The sequence below is a fragment of the Planococcus citri genome, chromosome 4 (assembly GCF_950023065.1).
Source record: "Planococcus citri chromosome 4, ihPlaCitr1.1, whole genome shotgun sequence".
Classification (NCBI taxonomy): Eukaryota; Metazoa; Arthropoda; class Insecta; order Hemiptera; family Pseudococcidae; genus Planococcus; species Planococcus citri.
In genome coordinates, this window is record NC_088680.1 from 17556532 (window position 1) to 17579311 (window position 22780).

At 34.4% G+C, this 22780-nt stretch overlaps 2 protein-coding genes across 2 annotated transcripts; both read left to right on the forward strand.

Annotated features, from left to right (window-relative positions):
• Nucleotides 1-3155: 3155 nt before the first annotated feature.
• Nucleotides 3156-8645, forward strand: LOC135845539 (uncharacterized). The gene is made up of 2 exons (XM_065364159.1): nt 3156-3282; nt 6010-8645. Exon 2 carries the CDS (start codon nt 6020-6022, stop codon nt 7931-7933), a length of 1914 nt encoding a protein of 637 aa, XP_065220231.1. The 5' UTR covers nt 3156-3282; nt 6010-6019; the 3' UTR covers nt 7934-8645.
• Nucleotides 8646-11641: 2996 nt separating this feature from the next.
• On the forward strand, nt 11642-22535 carry LOC135843704 (uncharacterized). The gene is made up of 2 exons (XM_065361664.1): nt 11642-11807; nt 20599-22535. The coding sequence occupies exon 2, from the start codon at nt 20609-20611 to the stop codon at nt 22256-22258; it is 1650 nt and encodes a 549-aa protein (XP_065217736.1). The 5' UTR covers nt 11642-11807; nt 20599-20608; the 3' UTR covers nt 22259-22535.
• Nucleotides 22536-22780: the final 245 nt, after the last annotated feature.

A 22780-nucleotide genomic window follows, 5' to 3' on the forward strand; every position in this document is an offset into this window, starting at 1 on the left:
AATTGCCTGAAAAACCTCTGCCTTCTACTAAAATTGACAAAATCTCGCTTTTTTGTAAGAAATTGCCAAAAGTCTTGCTGTATGACATAAAGTTCAAAATAAGTAATTTCATATTTTTTTGATAATTTGAAAAAACTATAAAATATCATTTTTTTGTCAATAATTTCCAAAAAACCCTTTTTTCATAATTCAAAAAGAAAATGTCCTGGCTTTTTGGTGATTTTTTTCCTGCATTTCTCGTAAAATGTTTTGCTTGCATTCTTGACTCTTTTTTGGTTACACTAAAACAGGTCATGAATTTTGCTCGAAATACTCTTGAATTTTTTTTAAATGCCCATAAAATGAAAAAAAAAATAATAAAAAATTCATTTAAAAAATCAGTAAAATGAAAAAACTGAATTTTAGATCCTGTAAAAAATGGCAACACTGTTCGACAAGTAAATAGGCTATTGTAGGTACCCATCAGATTCTTCCGATCCAGAAGGTCAGGAAAAGTTTGTCCTTTTGCCTATATGGGTGCTTCTTTTTAAAAAATCAAAAAAAAATCCTTCTTTTCGTCCGAAGGCCCTTCTTTTTTCTGAATTTTCAAATAATTCTGTCATTTAATCAAAATCAAGCAAAAAATGAAAACCCAATTTTTCAGAATTTTTTATTTTTTCAAACGTCAAAATAATTAATTATAGTTGCATTAATGAAAATCGATTGATTATTTCCATGGTTTGGTGCATTTTCTTGATTAATTTTTTGTTTTTTTTAAAAAATGATACATTTTTGAAGCTTTTTTGTGGCAATTTTGTGGAAATTAGTGGGGGGGGGGGGGTGTCAGTACATTTTCAAGTTTGAAAATGTCCTTCCAAAAGGTCATTTTTTTCATTTTCAAAATGTCCTTCCAAGGTCCTTCTTTCTAGTTTTCAGATTTTGTTAGACACCCTGCCTTACCTTTTTACTGGGTTTGAGAGACGCGACAATTTAAACGAAAAATAGGTAGCTGTTTGCGCCGATAAATGGAAATGTTCTGGGATTTCAGTTTTTTTTTTAGAGAGAGGGGGAGAGGGTATTTTCATGCGACAAAAATTTGAAAAATAGGTCATGAAAAAGTCTTGATTTTTTTGTCTAGGAGTTTTGTCAAACGCTCTGTAAAAGTTACTTTTTTGGGGAAAAAATTAAGTTAAGACCCTGCATGTTTGATCCGAACCTAATCATCTCCAAATTTTCTAATCAGGTCAGACTGGATCCGTGGAATGTCTGGATCTAATCAAATCCAATCAGATTCAATCGTAGGGACGACCCGAGTCCAATCATGTTGATTACACATTAACGTTTGGCATTCTGAAAAAAATTAAATATATCTCTTTTGGATAATTCATTAAAATGTAGTTCACCTTACCCTTGTATTCGAAAAATTCTCCATCTCTGTTAGAAAAAAACCAACCTACAAAACACGTCGAAATTCCGCTATTTGTAAAACCACAAAAGCAATTTGTTCGCTTCAACAATCCAAAGCACAACGTGCTGCCTTCGCCTTCTACTTATACTCAACGTGGTTGCAAATTTACAATGTGTATAGATCTACATCCTACATAAAATACACGAACGATGATTTTTACTCATTTGCAAAAGCGTGTGTCTGTGTATTACCAAGATGACTATACGCTTTTCTATACATATAATAATTTATGTTACCATGGAGATTGGGCGCAGACTGGCACAGGCGGCATTTTCCAAACGTCTGAAACCATCTATGTTAATCCCTTATGAACACAACGTACGATAAGCGAACATACTACAACAAATCTCATCCCAGAAAATATACGAGTGACAAAAGTGAAAGTTTTATAATTAATATTTTTTTAGCTCAAAAAAAAACTCACAGAGTGTAGTGATTGACGAACTGAGATGATTTATAACGTTAGGTAGTATAGTACCTAATTCCTTATTCAACGAGCCAAATTCCTATATAAGCGTTACGATTGAGGGTGTTAATGAACTGAGAGAGTGAGAGGGGAAATTTATAAAACTATGTTGTATGTACGTAGTAGTGAGCCAAATCATTGTGACAGGAGAGTACCTACTGTAGGTACATTAAAGCGAGCCACATCATCCCCATTTTTGACACCACATTTGAGTAAATTAACCGTGCAATACAACCGATTGCAAAACCATTAAAAAGACTTGGTAATCATTACGCCGCGTTGCTGTGATTTTTTTTCTCTCTTGTTTTTTTTTCTTTTTTTGTTTCATTTTCACTGACGCATGTCGGGTACTCGGATGGATTTTAATGATGGTAAAATGGTAATTATAGCGTATAAAATCAGGGGAGAATGCAACGAACGAACGATTGATGAAAGATGGGTTTAAACTTTATCCGGCTCGGAATGATGTCGGATGAGATGGCAGACTTCGATCATTCTGCAACTTCATCGAGATCACTGACGGTGCAGTTGTAGGCTTAATTCGAAAAGTAATTTTTCATATATTTTTTTTTTTCTAATGCCGAGAGGAGAAAGTCCGTTGCCAAGTATCTTCTATTTGTGTACGAGAGGGTCGTGAGTTTTTTTTTGCATTTGTAATCTTAAAATTCTAATAATTCATTGTCTCTGTTCTTTCAGTTTCGATGATGAGCAATTTCTCTAATAATAGCATTTTTTATTAGTCTTGAAAAGTTAAAGGAAAAAAAATGTGGGTGATTTTTGATCCATTTTTTGACCCTGTGCTTTTCAACCATCAGTGTGGTCATATTTTCAAGTATCAAAAATTAACTGAAAAACTTGAAAAATGATATTTCTTGTATGGGATGTGGCGGATTCCTGTTCTATTTACAAAATTTGATGTGAAACGTGCAATAGTGATTTTTTCATGTACAAAACTAAAGTGAATTGAGAGTGTGCTTCTTCTTTTCAATAAATCTCAGACTTATGCTAGCTCTAATCAGCTTTGTGGTATTTTTGGAAGATATCTTGTCCCAGACATACTTCCGGAGTATAATGTCGCATACATTATTTATTGTTAGGCACCTCTTTTCACACAGTATCCCAGGAGGTGGTCCTCATCCAGACACTGTGTTTGGACCTAAAAGGTTGTGAACTATAGTTTTGAACACACATTCGCAGTAAGCCTATCAGTTGTTTAGTTTGACTGTCTAGTTATAGTGGATACTTGTACTTCTTGGTGATGGTTTGAAAATACAGTTTGCGATTGGTTTCAATGAAGACTTGACTGCTGGTGCATGTATTCAGTCGAGAATCAAGATCTTTGCTAATTTCAAGAATCATCTTCTCGATGGTAAGTAAATTTATATTGTATATTTAATGTTTTTCTGTAAAATAATTATGTTGATAACAACTGTTAAATAGTGGAGAGGGGGCGAAGGGGGTAGCCCCGGGCCCGCGCTTTCTGAAGGGCTCGGAAAAAGAAGGGAGTGTGATGAAGAAACCCCTGACTTTTTACTTCATCTCAAAGCATCAAAAAAAATATTACTCAACTTGAGTATAAAATTTTTAGGTACGAGTAAAAAAGTAAACTTCTCGTATAAAAAGTATTGCTCTTATGCCTCTCGGACTCCACTGAGACCTGTTGATCTCTTTTCTTTTTGAAAATTAACATTCTAAAAACAATCTTTCAAATTCTATACCTAATTTTAAAATCCCAAAAATAAACTCCTTGTGAGAAAAACATCGTTTTTAGTTCTCTCAAAATACAAATTTTCAAAAATTTTCGCCCTCGCTTTGCTCGGGCCTCGTCTCTTTTTTTTCTTCGAAATCAACTTCCTAAAAAAAAACTTCGTTTTTGGGCCACTCGAAATCAAATTTTTCAAAAATTTTCACCCTTGCTTCGTTCGAGTAAATTTGTTTATTGTTTTAAAATGATGAAAAAATTCATATTTGGGCTTCCAGAAAATCAAAAATTGGAAATGGAAATTTTTATAAGTCATATGAATACGAAATATCAAACGACAAAATTGGTACTTTTTTCCTATACCAGTCGTCGGAAAATTTTCAGTAGAACTCCCTTTTTCTCCTCCTCTAAAAAAACCTCTCAAATGAAAATTTTTTCCTAAATTTTTCCACTACCTACTCACAAAAGAAAAACGTCGACATTTCGACAGGTCATTTTCGCATCGTATTAAGTACATAATTGGGTCAGATATCGCAAGGTTTTCGATCTCAAAAAATTTTATTTTTGAATTTTCGAGTTCAAAAAATATAATTTGATTAAAAACTGAAATTTTTGACAAAAAAAATTCTTATTCTTCCAAATTGGAAAAAAATTCCATTTTTGATTTTTTTTTTAAATATGTAAAATAAAAAGTTGAAATATTATTTTGCAATATTTGGAGTGGAAAACGAGATCTCTGTGTAAAAATTCAGGAAATTTAATTCCAAAAAAATAAATAGGTAAATAAATAAAATGGTAAAAGTGATTAAAAATAATTTAATTTATCGTTTTCCAGAAATGAAACTTTTTTTCTAGGAAATATTGATGCTGCATAGAAATGGTTCAAGTTTTTACGCTTCAACCGAAAATCCAACCATTCCAGAAAGAAAATTTTTCAAAATCAAAAACCTTTTCGACATTAAAATTAGATCCAGGTTTGTCGTGATGTGAACATTTTTCTTTGCCAACCGTCGAAAGAAGGAATCAAATGGTGTGTTTTGGCCATTAGGACTTTCGAGGGGCATTTAAATTTTTTTGAACTTCTTTGAGGCGTTTGAGGGTAAAGTAGAGCTACACTTACATCAATGGACATACATTATTTTCAATTTATTTTTAAATTCGTTCACTCTTTTTTTGATAATCCTTCGGAAACTGCTGAAAATTTTTAAAAATTGGGTGAAAAAGTTGAAAAAGAAAGGAAAATTATGAAAAGAGTCATCAAATTCAAAATTGGATTTTTTTCAATAAAGTAGAGTTGGAACTCTATTTAAAGTGAGTTTAATCGACTGAGGAGTTGATTCATTTTCAAAAACAGTTTTTCCATGCCCTTTTTTTCTTGCTCAAACTTTGGAGAATTTTTAATTTTTTTTTTTTTAATATATGTAGCTCTTACTGGATTGATTTTTAATCCCTTGTTCTTCCTGAAAAAATAGCTAAACTTCTCCTCTCTTTATGTTAAAAATTTTGAAAACTTTTGATGACTGGTACATAAAAATAAAATGGAAATTTTTGATTACCTAATCTCGTGAAACGTTGATAAATCATTCAGGATTTGAGATACTGTGATTTTTGTTTCATTGTTCAACTTTTATTGTGACAATTAACAAGTCTCAAAAAACACTTAAAAGGGATAAAAGTAATCAAGAAATAGATCTGGGTCATTTCATAATCAAATCTGCGGATTTTTGCAACATGGGTCTTTGATTTTTTAAAAATCAGATCACATGTAGAAGCCACCAAACGATGTTAAATGACGAAAACCGGACATTTTTGCGATTTTTTTGGGGAGGGGGGATCTATGGGGCTTCAAAGTTCCCAAAAATGGCCGAAAATGGATAATTTTACTTGCAAATAGCTCCGGTTGTACGTAGTATAGAATTTTGAACTTTAAAAAAAAATTGTAGTACCTACTTTGAGAGGGTAATTGACGAATGATGTCAAAATCAATGTTGCCACTTTCAAAAACCTAAAAAAATCGACTTAAAAACTTATAATTTAAATATAACCATGATCTCGACGAGTAAAAATTCTGAAAAATTCTCAGTTTTAGTCCTTTTCATGTAGAATAATAATATATCAAAAAATTGGACGGACATTTTCGTTCATTTTCGTGAGAAAAAATTGCAAGTTTGGCACTTAGGTATTGCAAAAATATACCATCAGAAACCAAAAAAATGGAAATTTTTACATTTTTAAGATATTTTACCTATGTGTAGACGAACGTGTGAAAAAAATCCCCCTCTCCCTCCCATTTGTCAACGAATGGACGAACTTCGAATTAGTTCTTAATCCTGTTGCAATTCTGCACAGTTCTATATTCGAATATGTACCTAACGAAAATATTTCAATTTTCAGACCATCCAAGATGTCCTTTAATCAACCACCGGCAGAAAATCGGTTCGATGAGAGCCTCGAAAAACCATACGTGTACTTCTACGAGCTGCCAAGCTTGCAAAAAATAGCATCGTATGAAATATGTCGAGCAATATGGTACAGCAATTTATCCGAATACCAATCCATCGAAGGGGAAGATACCAACGTAATCCTTTGTCATTATATGATAGGGTTTCACCTTTTTCGTCATTACAAGGGGCACATTAAGCAACTGATCAAGCATTTGAATATCCCTCCTTCAATCGAAGATATACTCAAAAATTCAATGAGCAAGATTTGCGATGAGATTCAAAATTGGGCAAAAGATTTCGCCAATCGCATAGTACATCTCGAGGGACACGACGAAATTCGTTACATCGATCCAAAATGGTCAGTTTGGTCCATCGGTGGTGAAATCGATCACCTTAAAAGCGCAAAAAGGATTTTACGAAGTGGCAGTTTGACCGAATGGCAGAAATTTCTCGTAATGTGTGAATACTGCATGGTGGACGAGATCACTAAATTTCCGTTGGATTCCCTTCCACCGGCATTCATTACAGAAGAGAATTATTCCGATAAGCTTGTTTGTTTCTATTGGATTTGTTTACTCAAAAATGAACTACACAGAGTACCACTTCTATATGACAATTCGGTAGACATCACGTTGGCTAAATCTTATCATCATCTTCGCTACTCTAGGGAATTTTTTTGGAATCGTTTGAGCGATGATCATAAAATAAACCTTATTAGTGCCTGGATTTCTCAAGCGTCTTCGTGTATTATAGATACCAAAGAGTTCGATGTATTGGAAATATTTATTTCTAAAATGTCCCCGTATCAGCAACAACGTCTGCTGCATAAAATGTACCCCACCATCGTGAGTGTTTTCGCTTCATGGTCCGATTCATCCAGATGTGCTCTTTGGGCATGGAGCTATGGAAAAAATAAAATGCACGTGGAACAGTTTGCTACACTGGTTGATGAATTGTTGAGAAATCAGATGACTGTTGACCAATTCGATACTATGGTTGGTGAATGGTCGTATAGAAGAAGAATAAATTCGTGGTCGGTGTCTATATTGGATGAAATTTGGAAGACTGCGTCTGATCATCAGAGAAATCACGTCATCCAGAACAAATTGGACGAGTTCATGCGTAATTTACTTTTTGATAATGGCTCGAAATACTCTGGCCAATTTCTTCAGTTCGTATCCGAAGATGAAAGAAAAAAATTGATTTTTAGATCAGTAAACCGAAATGATTTCCAACATTGTGATGTTGATTTTTTAAGCAGCTTCCTGAATGAATATTTGCCACGGCCGGGTGACCAATTGACGTTCAGAAAATTGGTCATTGATTCTTCCGCATTTCTAGAACGTTTAATGTTCTTATTGAAAATTAAAAATTATGAAATGTTCGACGAAACGTTGAAATTTTACTTTTCTCACGATGCAGCTGCTGCTAAAATATTCAAACGAGAGTTCCTGGAGCATAAATTGAAAACTATGGATTTCCATTTTGATATCAGGTTAATTACAAGTATCAGTAGGTGGAATAAATTGAGCCAATTCATCGATGAGGTTTTTGATGAAGATCCAGAATCAGGATTGATGGTTAAGCAATGGTTCATAACATCAACATTCGCCTACCAAATCCGCATATCGAGCTATACATTCGTTTCTGACCTTAGCCATAGTTTCGACAAATTGGTGAAAATTGTCGAAATGGTTTTCAAGAACGACGAACTGAAGAACGTGAAACGTTTTTTTTCTGACGAATTTCGCTCATTATTCTCAAGTTCTTTCCGCGGCTATGTGAAATTGGATGATGACGATGATGTTTTTCTTCTAAAATTTGTGCGTTGGTGTTCGATTCACGATGGGAAACCAATTTTACAACCTACTTGATCGTGTATCGTCCAATGTTACCAGTAACTTTGGCGAGATTTTCCATTGCAATTATCTAAGTACCTGGGTAGTTCTACCAATTTTACACTTTTTGCGTCCATGTAAAATTTCACTTACAGTATGCACATGAAAAGTAATGGTGAATGGTTTTGTCAATAAAAGTTGTCCCCATATAACATTTTCAGGCACTACATTGAATTCAACCCCCTCCCCCTGGGCCACAGATCCCCTTATATGATCAAAAGTTCCATCGTCATGGCTGTCTCACATCTCGTTTTTAGATAGTTACATAGCTGGTTAGCAAAGAGTGGTGATGTTCTGCAATTTTGACATTCGTTTTTTTATTCCTGAAAACTACACGCAAATTATTACAGTATGAACACAATTCACTTCAGTGACACCTATATGCCGTGGAGTGACCTCAAACCTCTGTCTTCGAGTTTTTGTTCCCTCGGCGTGGTTAATTTTTAATGCATTCCCAACGGCTCACTATTTACAAATTTTGGTGTTTGAAAATGGAAAAACTGTTTAGGCAGTTCACCAAATCTTGTCTACTGATAAAATTCTGAATCCGAACATCGCTATGCAATATATAAACGTGTTTCCATGAAAATATGGTTATTTATTTTTTGCCGCTTCTTTCGTCATGGTTTCTCAGCTCCGCCATACACAAACAGAGAAAAACTGAGAAATGTTGAAAAATTATTATGTGGCGAGTACTGATACTACTTACACTGAAAAACACGAATTTAAACAATTTTACATTTATATTATCCCTACTTAATAAAGTTTTATCCACCGTCATGGGAATGACATTTTTTCCTTCGCCATGGAATTTATACTTTTTTGACCAAGCCGGAGAAATTTTCACCTATAAATCCTTAAAATTTGTGGTATATTCTCAATTTAAAAATTATTTGAATTACTGAAACACTTTTCTTAATTTTGTAGGTGATCAGTTCTCTCAAAAAAGACCAGTTTTGATGCGAAATTTGCAGAAAAGCCCCACATTTTCAAATGGCTCTCCCCCCTCCCCTGAGAGATATGAATTGGGCACAACACTAATAATGAAGTCTCGAGTGTATATATGTATTAACCACTCCAACCAAAAAAAAATTCTCAAAAAATTTTTTTTTTGGCGATGCAAAATTGTGTAAAATTGATAGAACTACCCACCTAAGCTTATAATTTAAATAAAATATTTGTCCTGCCTTATCCTGTAAAAAAAGTTATGTAACATTTTTGCTTTTTTTTCACTGCTTTATGTATACCTAGTCAAGTTAGCTGCTGAATAAAAAGGTATCATTGCCAAAAAATCATTCTTTTTTTCTAAAATTGTAAAAGTCCAAGTTATCTAACGGTCCTGCTAGTCCTGCAGAAGTTTTTTTTTTGCCGATGAGTCCAGCAAGCCCTGCAGTTGTCCTGCTTTTTATCACTTTTTACAAAAAGTCCTGCTTTTTTTCAATCAGACTTCAAATTTTCAAATTCATTTCTTCTGTTTCTGGAATTTTGGAAAATTTTCATAGAAAAGGGCTCATTTGTCGACTTTTAAAACTTGAATTACTCATTTTTGAGAGATTTTTCCCTCATTTCGCTCGGGCGATTTGCTCTTCTTTTTCCAAATGGGAGAGCTTATTGTTCAAATTCAAGAAATGTTCAACGTTCGAATTAGAAAAATTAACTCTTTCATCCATCGTCGTCGTCGTGGTTCCTTATCCTTTACAGGACATTGGAAATCGCATTTTTGTGGTACCCTAACAGGTTTGAAACAAAAATAATAAACTTTTTCACTTATTATACAAGAAAATATCGTTTTTATACCGCTCGAAATTCAATTTTCGAGAGCTTTTGCCCTGGTTTCGCCCGGGCTCATTTGCTATTTTCCCCAATTTTGAATTTTTCAAAATAAAAAAATCATCATTTGAATCCCAATTGTTTTTATGACTCGTGGAATAAAAACAATCTTGAGAGTTTGGATGTTTGATGAAGACATCATGAAACGCCCCCCTTCCTATCTTAAAAAAAATCAACTGCTTGAAAAATGTTTTGCTAAAAGTCCTGCTAAAGTTTTGCATTTTTAATTTGAAATTTTCTTAGACATCCTGAAGTCTTGTCTTTTTCCAAAAACTGACATTTTAAAAAGTGCCATTATTTACCATGTTACAAAGTCCTGATTTTTGCTAAAATCGAAAAAAATACCTTGCTTTTTGGCCAAAATTGGTAAACAGTCCAAGTTTTTCTCAAGAATTACTCAAAAATCTTGTCTTTTGCCGGAAATCACCATCAATGTATCACTTTTTTTCCAATAACTCCCAAAAAAATCATATATTACTGAAATTTTCAGTTTTGCTTTTGTAAAAAAAAATCTCAGAATTTCTCGACTTTTCAAAAACTGGTGAGAATTTTTTCTTTTTATTGGCCGAAAAGTGTCGCTTTTTTGCAAAAAATTTTTTGCCCGAAGTTTGCCAGAAATCTCCTAGGGTATTCAGCAGGTGCTAAAAGTAGTGAAAGAGTAGTGATTTCTGACTGAAAAGTAGTGAAAAATTGGAAAATATAATTTCAGCTATGGATGGGGATACCTGTTACCTACGTCTGGAACCTTTCCTTCTAAATGGGTAGGTACCTACTCACTTGTGAATTTTCAAAAAATTTCTTTCACATTATTTTAGTTGTACTCTGAAAATGAGGCTTTTGATTCAAATTTCAAAAATATCCTTTAAAAAAAACAGAATTTTTTCATAAAAATAGCGTCGTTTTACTTCTCGAATCCTACATTTTTCAAAGTTTCTGCTTCGCATGGGCTCATGTTCATTTTCTTTTCTATTCCTGAATTTAAATTTCTAAAAAATTATTGCTCCAATTTAAAAAATGTCAAAGCTGAAAAAATCAACTTACCACATCAAAAATGATCTGAAATAATTTTTTGAATTATTAATTCCTATTCGAGAGCTCTTGCCCTCACTGCGATCGCGCTTATGGTTTTTTTTCGAAAATTACTCGAAAATTACTGTTTAAATTTAGAAATTGTCAAGGATTAGCAAAATCGACTTCTCGCATGAAAAATAATGATATTAAAATAGTATTCGTTTAATGCACTTTTTGAAAAACTCTTCGCTTCGCTAAAGCCAATTTTCTTTTCTTGTTCACAATTGAAACACAAAAAATAATTATCAAATTTGAAATTTGCCAGTGCCAACAAAATCAACTTTTGACATCAAAAATATGTAATTTTTCTGTTGAGTTGAGTATTTTGTTTTTTGAATTATTGTATAAAATGGAGAGTTTTTTCCCTTAGCACTTCGTTCGGCGCGTTCTTGATTGTTTTGAAATTTGAAAAATGCCACATCCGTGTTCAAAGGCGATATTCTCTGAATGGTATCAAAAAATTTGAAAAAATTGTGGGGAGGCAAAATTTGTATGGAAATGTTGTTTGAAATGATAGTGAAAAAGTACTTAGTGAGTTTATGGTTTGAGAAATTCCATGAAATTGCCTGTGGGATTACAAAATGTCTACAGGATGCGTGAAAATGGGCATCTCGAGATGAGGTTCTCTTGTCAGTAGACAAACACTAGTTCGTAGTAATATTATTTTGAAAAGAAATATCTATTCTCTAGTACAATAGAAATCCGGAAGTCTGCGTTCATCCGGGTACTTTCTTTGAAACTAGGGATGATGAAACTGGTTTTGTACCATCAATATCATTCTATTCTTCCATGGTGAATGCTTAGCCATGGTCGATACTGGAGTCTCGATAGTCGATATTCACAGTGTTTGATTTGCTAACGGAGGACGTTATTGGTGGCACGGTCGTGTATTTATTTGAAAATTTTAAGATCTTGACGAATTTCAAGATTCATTCTCTCGGCCTCATTGGTAAGTACCTAGGTATTTTTTTTAGTTTTTCTGTACAGTGTGGTCAGGAATTCAGGATCCATATTTTACTTTTTACTCATCTTGAGTCTGATTCTATTATCAGAATTTTTAGGCCATCAAAAATATTCAATCCTTGAAAAATTTTAATATAATAATCGTGTGATAATTAAAAATAATATCGGATTACAACAAGAAACCGCATCACTTGAACTGATGTTTCTTTTACCGGCTTTTCGTAGAAAAGTCAGGTACTGTATTTGTCTCAACTGTGACAGTTTCGGTCCGGAGTAAATTTTCTTTGCGTTTTGGGGTGTTGGGATCATTGTGGGACCATTAGTTTTTTTTCAGGTTTCCTTAAAGTTTATATATATATACACATGAAAAGTGGTATTACGCAGCCCATACTAGATAAACCTCAGACTTTTTGCGGCCCATTAGGACTTTTTGCAGCCCAGTACCGGGCTGCAAAAAGTCTGTTCTGTTTTCGACCACTACAGACATTCAAAAACAAGCCAACACAGTGTGTACATAAGGCAAAACACCACTAAAGACCTACATTATCCGATTTTATCAACTTGGCGTTACATACACGAGCGAATCGAGCTCCTCACCTCTCTGTAAGTCAATGAAAACATTTTTTTGGTGGCGGAAAAAGTCTGGGGAATATCTAAAAAACATACACTTGAGTGGGGAGCTCTCCTCAAAAATCAAAAATCGAATTACAAGCCTAAATGTCAGTCTTTTTCCAACCTGGTGGAGTATATACCTTCTTCGCATGGCCCAGCAGTAAGCTGCTGTGAGAACACGTGAACAAATTCAAGCGCGCCCCTGCTAGTGCCAACACAAGTCGGTCCGCAAAAAGTCAGTGAAATATCATGGGCTGCGTAATGTATGGGGGAAATCTATACATATATATATATGTGTTTATGTACCAATTTTGTGGCAGAGTAAACTCGAAACCTATGAAATTTTGAACAAAGTGCTTTATCCATCCCGACTGGTGTATTGCCGAAATTTTGAGATTTCGAGTTTTATTAAAATCGGTTCAGGCGTTCCCTCGATATTTCAGATTAAGTGATATTTTTTGTCATTTTTGCGTCCTTTTGCAGACTTCCTCATCAGTTTTGTTTTTGGTATACCTATTTTTTTTCTAAGAATAAATATTTTGCTTAGCAATAATCAGTAACGTCTGTCTTAATATACCCAAACGATTTCTCAGTTTATTTCTTGTTAGGAACTCGATGGAAAGTCGGTTCACGTGTTCCTCTGACAGTTCAGCTTAGGTAGGCCTAATTGATTTTTGGTGGCATTTTTGCAGACTTTTGCAGACTTCCTCATCAGTTTTGTTTTTGGTACACCTATTTTTTTTTAAAGCATAAATGTTTTGCTTAGCAATCACCAATGTTTGTCTTAATACCCAAACGATTTCTCAGTTTATTTCTTGTTTCGAAATATTCAGGTTTCGAGATGGGACTCTTTGACGGAGGGGGAGCACCCCCACCCCCAATTTTGGGTGAAACTTTCAAAAGAAAATCTGGGGCATGTGATATATCGAATTGTATGTTTTCGGTGACGCTGAACACGAATATGACGTCAGATTTTTGATTGGACCCCATCCACGGCCCCCGGAACCTCCCCAAAGGGGGTAAAAATTAAAAAAGTGTTTTGTTCGTGCGACACATGAAATAGTATGTTTCTTGTAACGCTGAATACGAATATGACGTCAGATATTCGATTCATCATTTTTTTTTCTATTTTTATACTTTAATGGGAATTGATGTTACCAGGGCTTTTTTGTGGGGGACGCAGGGGGACGCCGTCCCCCCAAAGAAAAGTTCGAAAATATCGAAAAATTTTCATAACAATTAAACAAATGAACGAATTTTAAAAAATGATAAAATGAATAGATTTTGGTAACTTTTTCAAAAAATTGTGAATTATCAGAATAGTAAAAAGCGAAACCGAGATCAGAATTATGATGAAAGGAAATTGCTCTAAATCTAAAATGTATGTAGCATTCAAGTTTTTACCTCAGTGTGAGTGTCTACTGGCAAGAAAATAGCAAGAAACCAAGAAAAAGGCGAGAAATTGACATGAGTGGCAAGAAAGAAAGCAAAAAAATAGTATAGGAATTCCATCCTTTGAAAAACAAAAACTTCCAAAGAATCCAAAAAATCACTGAAAAATTGAAGTTATCCCACCAATTTTGAAAAGTGTTGAGATCAGAAAAATCGAATCCTTTCATTAAAATTGATTTTGTTCTACATTTCAAATTACAAATTTTCTAAAGCTTTTGCTCCGCTCGAGCAGTAATTTTGCCTTTGTTTCGATCAAATAATAAATTATTAAGAAGGGTTTTCGAAAATAATTTGGTGTGGGTAGATACTTCGATTCTATTTTTCAAAAATTCAAATTATGTACAGGGGGGGATGAAAATTAGGGACTTGCAACTTCAATTTAGCGTTCCCCTCAGAAAAGAACTACAAAAAAAAGGCCTGGATGTTACTATTAGTTGTTAGTTTCATGAAAATATTTCAAATAAAAATAATTTCAAAGTTTTTTGCCGCATACATTTTTAGATTGAAATTTTATCAGTTCATAGCAAATAAAATGAATTGTGTTGGTTGATATTGGGTCTAAACGCCTAGAAATCGGTAATTTAAAGGTCATTTTTTAGTCATTTTTTTGGTGAAAAAAGGTCCTTAAAGTCCTTTTTTATTTTCAAAATTCTATTTCGATGCCTGTTGTTAGGAACTCGATGGGTAATGATGGGCTGATTATTAATCGATTAATCGGGCCTGAAAAATAATCGTTTAACGATTATTATTTTCTCTTTCGATTAATCGATTATTTAAAAAAAATAATCGATCATGTTTATGAAAAGCCGGTTATCTCACGCTAGTTGCGTGAGTGTTTTTGACTTTTAGAGCGGGCAAATAGCGGTTTTAAAAAGGAAAAAATTGGCACATCAATTTTTTCTTCGGGAATGTGTTCGGATGGACCCTCTGAACCACCAAAAAAAAGCCGACTCTCCTATCCCTGGAGGAAAATTTTTTAGGGGGCTGAAACCGGTTCCGATTCACGTTTTTTGCGTTTTACTCTGTAAATATTGGGTTTTTGAGAAAAACTACCATGACGAAAAATGTTCCCCTTTAAATTCTCGACAATTTGATGCTACGCTCGATACCCATTGCTCAAGGGGGGTGTCCAAAAAAAGGGGTGGAAAGAGTAGGTGTTTCAAAAAAGGTCAGTCCAATAAATTAATCAAAATTACCACTTAAAATCATTCGTTTTGGCTCAAATTTTTTTTACAAAGTCTACTCACCCAACTACTAATCAAACTATCATTGGTTTGTCTTCAACCCTCCTCGGGGGTTCGTGAGGGTTGCTTGATTTTTCAAGTAACACACAGCTACTGAATCATATATTTGAAAAACAAATCTGGACGTGCGATATATCGAATAGTATGTTTTCGAGGTCGCTGAATACGAATATGAACTCATTTTTTGCATACAACCCCTCAAAGCCCCTCTGTGCCCCAAAATGGGGGTCAAAATTTTGAGAAATCGTGAAAAGTCGAGTGATATATCGAATGGTACGTTTTCGAGGTCGCCGAGTGCGAATATGAACTTATTTTTTGGGTCCCACCCCCCAATGTCCCTCTGTGCCCCAAAATAAGGGTGAAAATTTTGAAAAATCGTGAAAAGTCGAGTGATATATCGAATTGCATGTTTTAAAAGTCGCTGAGCACGAATATGGCCTTATTTTTTGGGCCCAACCCCGCACAGCTCCCAACTGCCCCAAAAAAGGCCAAAATTTTGAAAAAATGTGAAAAGTCGAGTGACATATTGAATGGTATGTTTTCGAAATCGCTGAGTACGAATATGAACTTATTTTTTGCCTACAGCCCCTCAAAGCCCCTGTGTGCCTCAAAATTAAGGTCAAAATTTTGAAAAATCGTGAATAATTGAGTGATATATCGATTTGTATGTTTTCGAGACACTGAACTGGAATATGCACTTTTTTCCTGCTCTACTTACGATCTCTCAAAATCCCCTTACGCCCCCTAAATAGGATAACATTTCGAAAAGTCACCAAAAAACGTGTAATACGTCGAATGGTATGTTTTCAAGATCGCTGAATACGACTACAGACTCATTTTTATTATTTCACTCATTTTACTATTCAAACGTCCTACTAACGCCACAAAATTATCCTCAATGTCTTTAGTAGGTAAGATGTCAATCTTCTTGTCTATCTCAGTGTTTTCATTTCGATTGTTTTCCTGTAAAGTTTTCGATTTCATTTTTTACAGTAGACTCCCAATTATCCGACTTTCAGGTTATCCGGTACGAATTTATCCGACTTACTTTTCGCATTATCCGACCACCAAGGTCGGATAATCCAAACAACATCTAATTTTTGATTTTGGATTGTAAATAATAATGCAGGATTCAGCATTTTGTATTCTAACGGTGTTATTTTCCTTGAAATCGATCCAACTTATCTCAAAAAATTATAATTTGAGTCAGTATTTCATTGTCTTTTATGTACAAAAGTACGTTATTTTTGTTTATTAGTTATTTTTTCGATTCTTTGTTCCTGTTTTGAGCCAAAACTTGATTTTCTGAATGAAAGCTTGTCGTCTCAAGCTTGTGCACTTCATTTTTACGCTTAAAACATCAATTTTGGATTATCCGACTTTTTTGATATCCGACCCACCTTACACCCCCGATTAGGTCGGATAATCGGGAGTCTACTGTATTGGCTACCAATCAAAAACAAAATGAAATCATTTTTTTTTTTTGATGGAAGAAAACATCGAAAATTAGTAGTTCGTAGTTCGTGTTTTTTTTTTAAAAAAAACATACCATTCGATATATCAGTCGACTTTTTACGATTTTTCAAAATTTTGACCTTAATTTTGAGGCACACAGGGGCTTTGAGGGGCTGTAGGCAAAAAATAAGTTCATATTCGTACTCAGCGATTTCGAAAACATACCATTCAATATGTCACTCGACTTTTCACATTTTTTCAAAATTTTGGCCTTTTTTGGGGCAGTTGGGAGCTGTGCGGGGTTGGGCCCAAAAAATAAGGCCATATTCGTGCTCAGCGACTTTTAAAACATGCAATTCGATATATCACTCGACTTTTCACGATTTTTCAAAATTTTCACCCTTATTTTGGGGCACAGAGGGACATTGGGGGGTGGGACCCAAAAAATAAGTTCATATTCGCACTCGGCGACCTCGAAAACGTACCATTCGATATATCACTCGACTTTTCACGATTTCTCAAAATTTTGACCCCCATTTTGGGGCACAGAGGGGCTTTGAGGGGTTGTATGCAAAAAATGAGTTCATATTCGTATTCAGCGACCTCGAAAACATACTATTCGATATATCGCACGTCCAGATTTGTTTTTCAAATATATGATTCAGTAGCTGTGTGTTACTTGAAAAATCAAGCAACCCTCACGAACCCCCGAGGAGGGTTGAAGACAAACCAATGATAGTTTGATTAGTAGTTGGGTGAGTAGACTTTGTAAAAAAAATTTGAGCCAAAACGAATGATTTTAAGTGGTAATTTTGATTAATTTATTGGACTGACCTTTTTTGAAACACCTACTCTTTCCACCCCTTTTTTTGGACACCCCCCTTGAGCAATGGGTATCGAGCGTAGCATCAAATTGTCGAGAATTTAAAGGGGAACATTTTTCGTCATGGTAGTTTTTCTCAAAAACCCAATATTTACAGAGTAAAACGCAAAAAACGTGAATCGGAACCGGTTTCAGCCCCCTAAAAAATTTTCCTCCAGGGATAGGAGAGTCGGATTTTTTTTGGTGGTTCAGAGGGTCCATCCGAACACATTCCCGAAGAAAAAATTGATGTGCCAATTTTTTCCTTTTTGCCGCTGCTTTTTTACGTTATTTTCCCGCTCTTTTTTATCGTTTTGATTAATTTTTTGATATTTTCGTTATTACCTACGAACTCCAGAAAAAGAACATTTTTTCATGTTGAGAATATTAAAATCTGAGAACTTTCGATCCCGACGGAACATTTTTTAATTAATTAATCCAGTGAAAATGTTGATGAATAACCAACAAGCAACCTTTTAAACTGGCGTTCTTGAATTTGAACGAAACCAAGCTAAATCAAAAGAGCTTGTCCAAAAATCGCAGTGACTACAATCAGGCGACGCGGTAGCGTTGCCACCCCGCCCTCCCACGGTTTCAAGCGCGTAATGAACGCGTTCAACCATAGGCGGCGCAACGCCAGACGGAGTTATATTCTGTAACTATTTCGTAATGCAATTTCCCCGAGTTTCAAATGCAATTTTCTCAAAAACTATGCGTTTATTCAAAAAACGCATAGATAATTTTATTCTTATTTTTCAAATACCTTTCAGAATATATAAGAATAATTTTTGTACGATAAAAATTCGCGAAGTTTCAATTAGCCATTTTTTTGTCATTTTGGCGAAATTGTTCTTCAACACTTACTCAAAGTTTGAAGGATTGGCCGAACCAATTTTGATGAAATTTGGAATATAGCTTTGATTTGTCAACCATTACTGACTAAGGTAAAAAAAATTGTAAATTTTTTCAAAATTGACCCTGCACCCCCCCTTTTTGGGCCCCAAAAATTCTCAAAATTAACCCAAAATATCAAAAGGCACTTCTCCACCACAAACTTGATGTTCATGCAAAAATTGAGCTTTGTAGCCCAATTACATCAAGCTTGAGTGGAGTCTAAAGATGCTGAAAAATGACAAATGTTGAAAAAACGAGCAGTATATTTATCCAAAGTACAATCAAACCAAAGCTGGGATAGATGTACGTACATCAAAAGGCACATCTACGATGTTCAAAGTACATTTGAACAAAATTTCAGCGTGATTTGTGCCCTATTTGAGGCTGTAGCTTTGTCTAAAGAAACAGTTAATTTGTAATACTAATTTTCGCCATTATTGATTCTTTAGACAAAGCTACAGCTTCGAATACGGCACGAATTACGTTGAAATTTTGTTCAAATATACTTTGAACATCGTAGAAGTGCCTTTTAATATTTTCAAATTAATGTGAGCTTTAATTTATGTGCAATAATTATTATTATTGCACATACACGTTCAATATCAAAATGTCCGTTAAATTTAAAGCACAACGCGTGTTGGCGGCGTTGTATGCAGTTGAAATGCGCTAAAACGTTGAGCAGCCTAGCGGCTGAATGATTTAAGCTTCCGCTCGCCACGCGGTAGACTCCGGTTCGAACCCCATCAGAATCAAAATTTTTTTTTTAATTTTTAATTTTGTAAGCTGATTTTTTCAATATGATTTTTATTTAACATGTTCAATTTTTAAAAATACATTGTAAAAAAACGTTTTTCACTTCCTAAAGTACAAATTTTCTTTTGCCCTTGTTTTTTTTAAAAAAGTAAACATGGAAAAAATTTCATTATGCAAATTTATTTAAAACAAACAAGATACATTTTTTCACCTGAAAAAACATGTTTTTTTTTACTTCTTGAAATGACGTTTTGCTTTACTTTGTTCAGGTTTGTTTGGTTCTCATTTTCAAAATTTAAATTTTTAAAAAGTTGACATTTAAATTCCAAAATTTTGAAGCCAAAAAATGGAACCTGAAAAACACATTGTTTTTCACCTCTTGAATTTTTGAACGTTTTTTCACTCGCTTCACTCAGTTATTTTTTCTATCCTTTTCCTAAACTAAAAAATTCCATTTTGAAACTTCAAAAAATTCAAAAAGGAAAATAATAATTTTTTAATAGGTATTTTTATCAATTATTGGTAAACTTGTCATTTCATCTCTCATTTCATTTTAGAAATTTATATTCGCTATTTGTCATTTTATTTGACAAAATTGAAAGTCTTTTTTTACTGATCGGCGAATTTTTGGGCAACCCCTTCCCCCATCACCCTTGAAAACCCACTGTTTTTATTCCAGTCAGTTTAATGACAAATGTCCAGTAATCTGTCCACTCTCTGCATGCTCCTGCCACCAATGCTATTTTCATTTATTAGATTGAACACTTCATCACAATAATATAGAAAAAAAAGTACTGATATCCTCCAAAAAAACTCTTCAAAAAAGAATTACACCCCGCCCTCTCCACGATTCCTAATGAACCTACTCCATGAACAAAAATTAAAAATTTCAGTAAGAAAATGTTATGATATCATGGTGGAATCCGCCCCTAAGAAAAACAACCTACCACTTCACCATTTATTGTATAAGACAATCTATGAAACAGCTAATGAGCCAAAAATTTGGGCGGACAGATCCCTCAAATAAGTTTAGTAATCTAACTTGACTCTGGAGTGTGGAAGATTTGTCAGCCCCCAAATTTTTGGCTCATTAGCTGTTTCATAGATTGTCTTATACAATAAATGGTGAAGTGGTAGGTTGTTTTTCTTAGGGGCGGATTCCACCATGATATCATAACATTTTCTTACTGAAATTTTTAATTTTTGTTCATGGAGTAGGTTCATTAGGAATCGTGGAGAGGGCGGGGTGTAATTCTTTTTTGAAGAGTTTTTTTGGAGGATTTCCAATTCTCAAGTTGATTTTTGGATTTTTGACGAATTTTTGAAAATTTTGAAAACTTGTTTTATGGAGAATTTTTGAACTTTTTCACGAAGCATAAATTTTTTTTGCAACTCAAATTGAGGCCAATAATTCCTTCAATTCGACTAATTATTTTCATACTTACCTACCTAACTCTTGCTATTCTGCACTGTTCTTCTCGAAATGACGGATTTTTGAATTTCAGATAATTCAAGATGTCCATTAATCAAACACTAGGAGAAAATTACGACGATGAGAGCTTCAAAGAACGGTTCGTATTTTTCTACGATCTACCAAGCTTGCAACAAATAGCATCTTACGAAGTTTGCCGAACAATCTGGTGCAGCAACTTATCGAAGTTCCAACTTATCGAAGCGGAAGATATTTACGTTATTCACTGTCGTATTATGATTGGGTTTTCTCTTTTCGGTCATTACCAGAAGCACTGCAATGAGCAACTTATAAAGCAACTGAATGTTCCTGCCTTAATCGAAGGTACTCTCGAAAATTCTATGACTAAGGTCTGTAAAGAGATCGAAGATTGGGTGATAGATTTTTTCTATCACACATTAAATCTGGAAGGCCACAGCGGAATTGATCTTATTGATCCAAAGTGGTGGGTTTGGTCGGTGAAAGGCGAAATCGACTGTTCAAAGAGCGCAAGGAGGGTTCTACAAGATGCCAGTTTGACTGAATGGCAGAAATTTCTCGTGATGTGTAAATATTGCATGGTAGACAAGATAAGTAAATTCTCATTGGATTGCCTTCCGTCCCAATTTTTTACTAGAAATTTTCGTGAAAGCAACTTTATTTGCTTTTATTGGATTTGTTTTCTCAGAAATGAATTGCAGAGAATATCAGTTGAGAATAATGAATCAGTAGACTGGAGCATTTCTAAACATTATGCTGAGTTACACATGGTTAAAAATTGTTTCTGGAGTCGTTTAAATGACGATGAGCAAGTTACACTTGTTGCTTATAGGATTAATGAGTCTACGTATAGAGGTAAGAATAGCACTTTCTTTTTAGAACAAATTATTTCTAAAATGTCACTGTCTCAGCAACAACGTTTGTTGCGTACAACGAGCCACAAAATGGTTACGTTTTTCGCTCCATATCCCGATTCATCACCATGTACTCTTTGGGCATGGCAGTATGCTGGAGATCAAATGGATGTAGAACAATTCGCGAAATTGGTTGAAGAATTGTTGAGAACAAATAGAATTGGGAAGTCAGCGTCTTTATTGGATGAGATTTGGAATACTGCGTCTGCTCATCAGAGAAATCACGTGATCCAGTACAAGTCGGACCAGTTCATGAATAATTTTCTTTGTTGTAATGGCTTGTTATACTCTGACCGATTTCTTCAGTTCATATCCGAAGACGAAAGAAAAGAATTGATTTTTAGATTAGTGAAGCGAAATGATATTAAGCAACATTATGCTGTTGATTTTTTCAGCAGCTTCCTGAATGAATATTTGCCACGCCCGGTAGACCAATTGATGTTCAGAAAATTGGTCATTGATTCTCCGGCGTTTGTAAAACATTTACAATACTTATTGAAATATGAAGCATATAAAAAGATCGATGAAACATTGAAATTTTACTTTTCTCACGATGCACCTGCTGCTGAAATATTCAAACGAGAGTTTCTCGAAGTGAAATTGAAAACTATGTATTTTCCGTTTGACTTCAAGTTAATTACAAGTATCGATAAATGGAATGGATTGAGCCAATTCATTGATGAGGTTTTTGATAACGATCCGAAAGCAGGGTTGATGGTTAAGCAATGGTTCATCACATCAGCATTTACCAATAATATCCGCTGGATGCGGGAGTTAATTAGACAACATCCCTCATCTTAACCAGAGTTTCGATGATTTTGTGAAAATTGTCGAAACGGTATTCAAGAATGACGAAGTGAAGAATGTGAAACGTTTGTTTTCTGATAAATTTTCCTCAATATCCATTGGTCCTTCCCGTAGTACCTATTCCGTGTTTCATATCCGTCATGAAATTTTTTACCTAAAGTTTATGCAGTGGTGTTCGGTGCATAATGGAAAGCCTTCTTTGAAGTTGTGATCCAACTAAATTTATGTACTTACGTGTAATTCACCAATCTGTACTTAACCTATACTTTGTACCCAATAAAAAAAATACCTGATAGGTATATTTTACAAAATATTTTTGTTAGTTATTAAATTTCTGTCGCTCTACGTACAAGTACCATTTATGCGTATTAGCTGTAGAGATTGCTCTCCATTTTTTTCTTCTACAAATTTTTGAAATTTTTAATCCCTCTCAACCTCCTAGCACCCATTTTAGAGGGTCAGGGAGTGATGTAGCAATCTGAAAATTCAGTCACCGGGGGTTTCGACCTCGAGGAT

Coding starts and splice junctions, on each gene's coding strand:
- LOC135843704 (XM_065361664.1), top strand. CDS start 20,609: ATGTCCATTAATCAAACACTAGGAGAAAATTACGACGATGAGAGCTTC.
- LOC135845539 (XM_065364159.1), top strand. CDS start 6,020: ATGTCCTTTAATCAACCACCGGCAGAAAATCGGTTCGATGAGAGCCTC.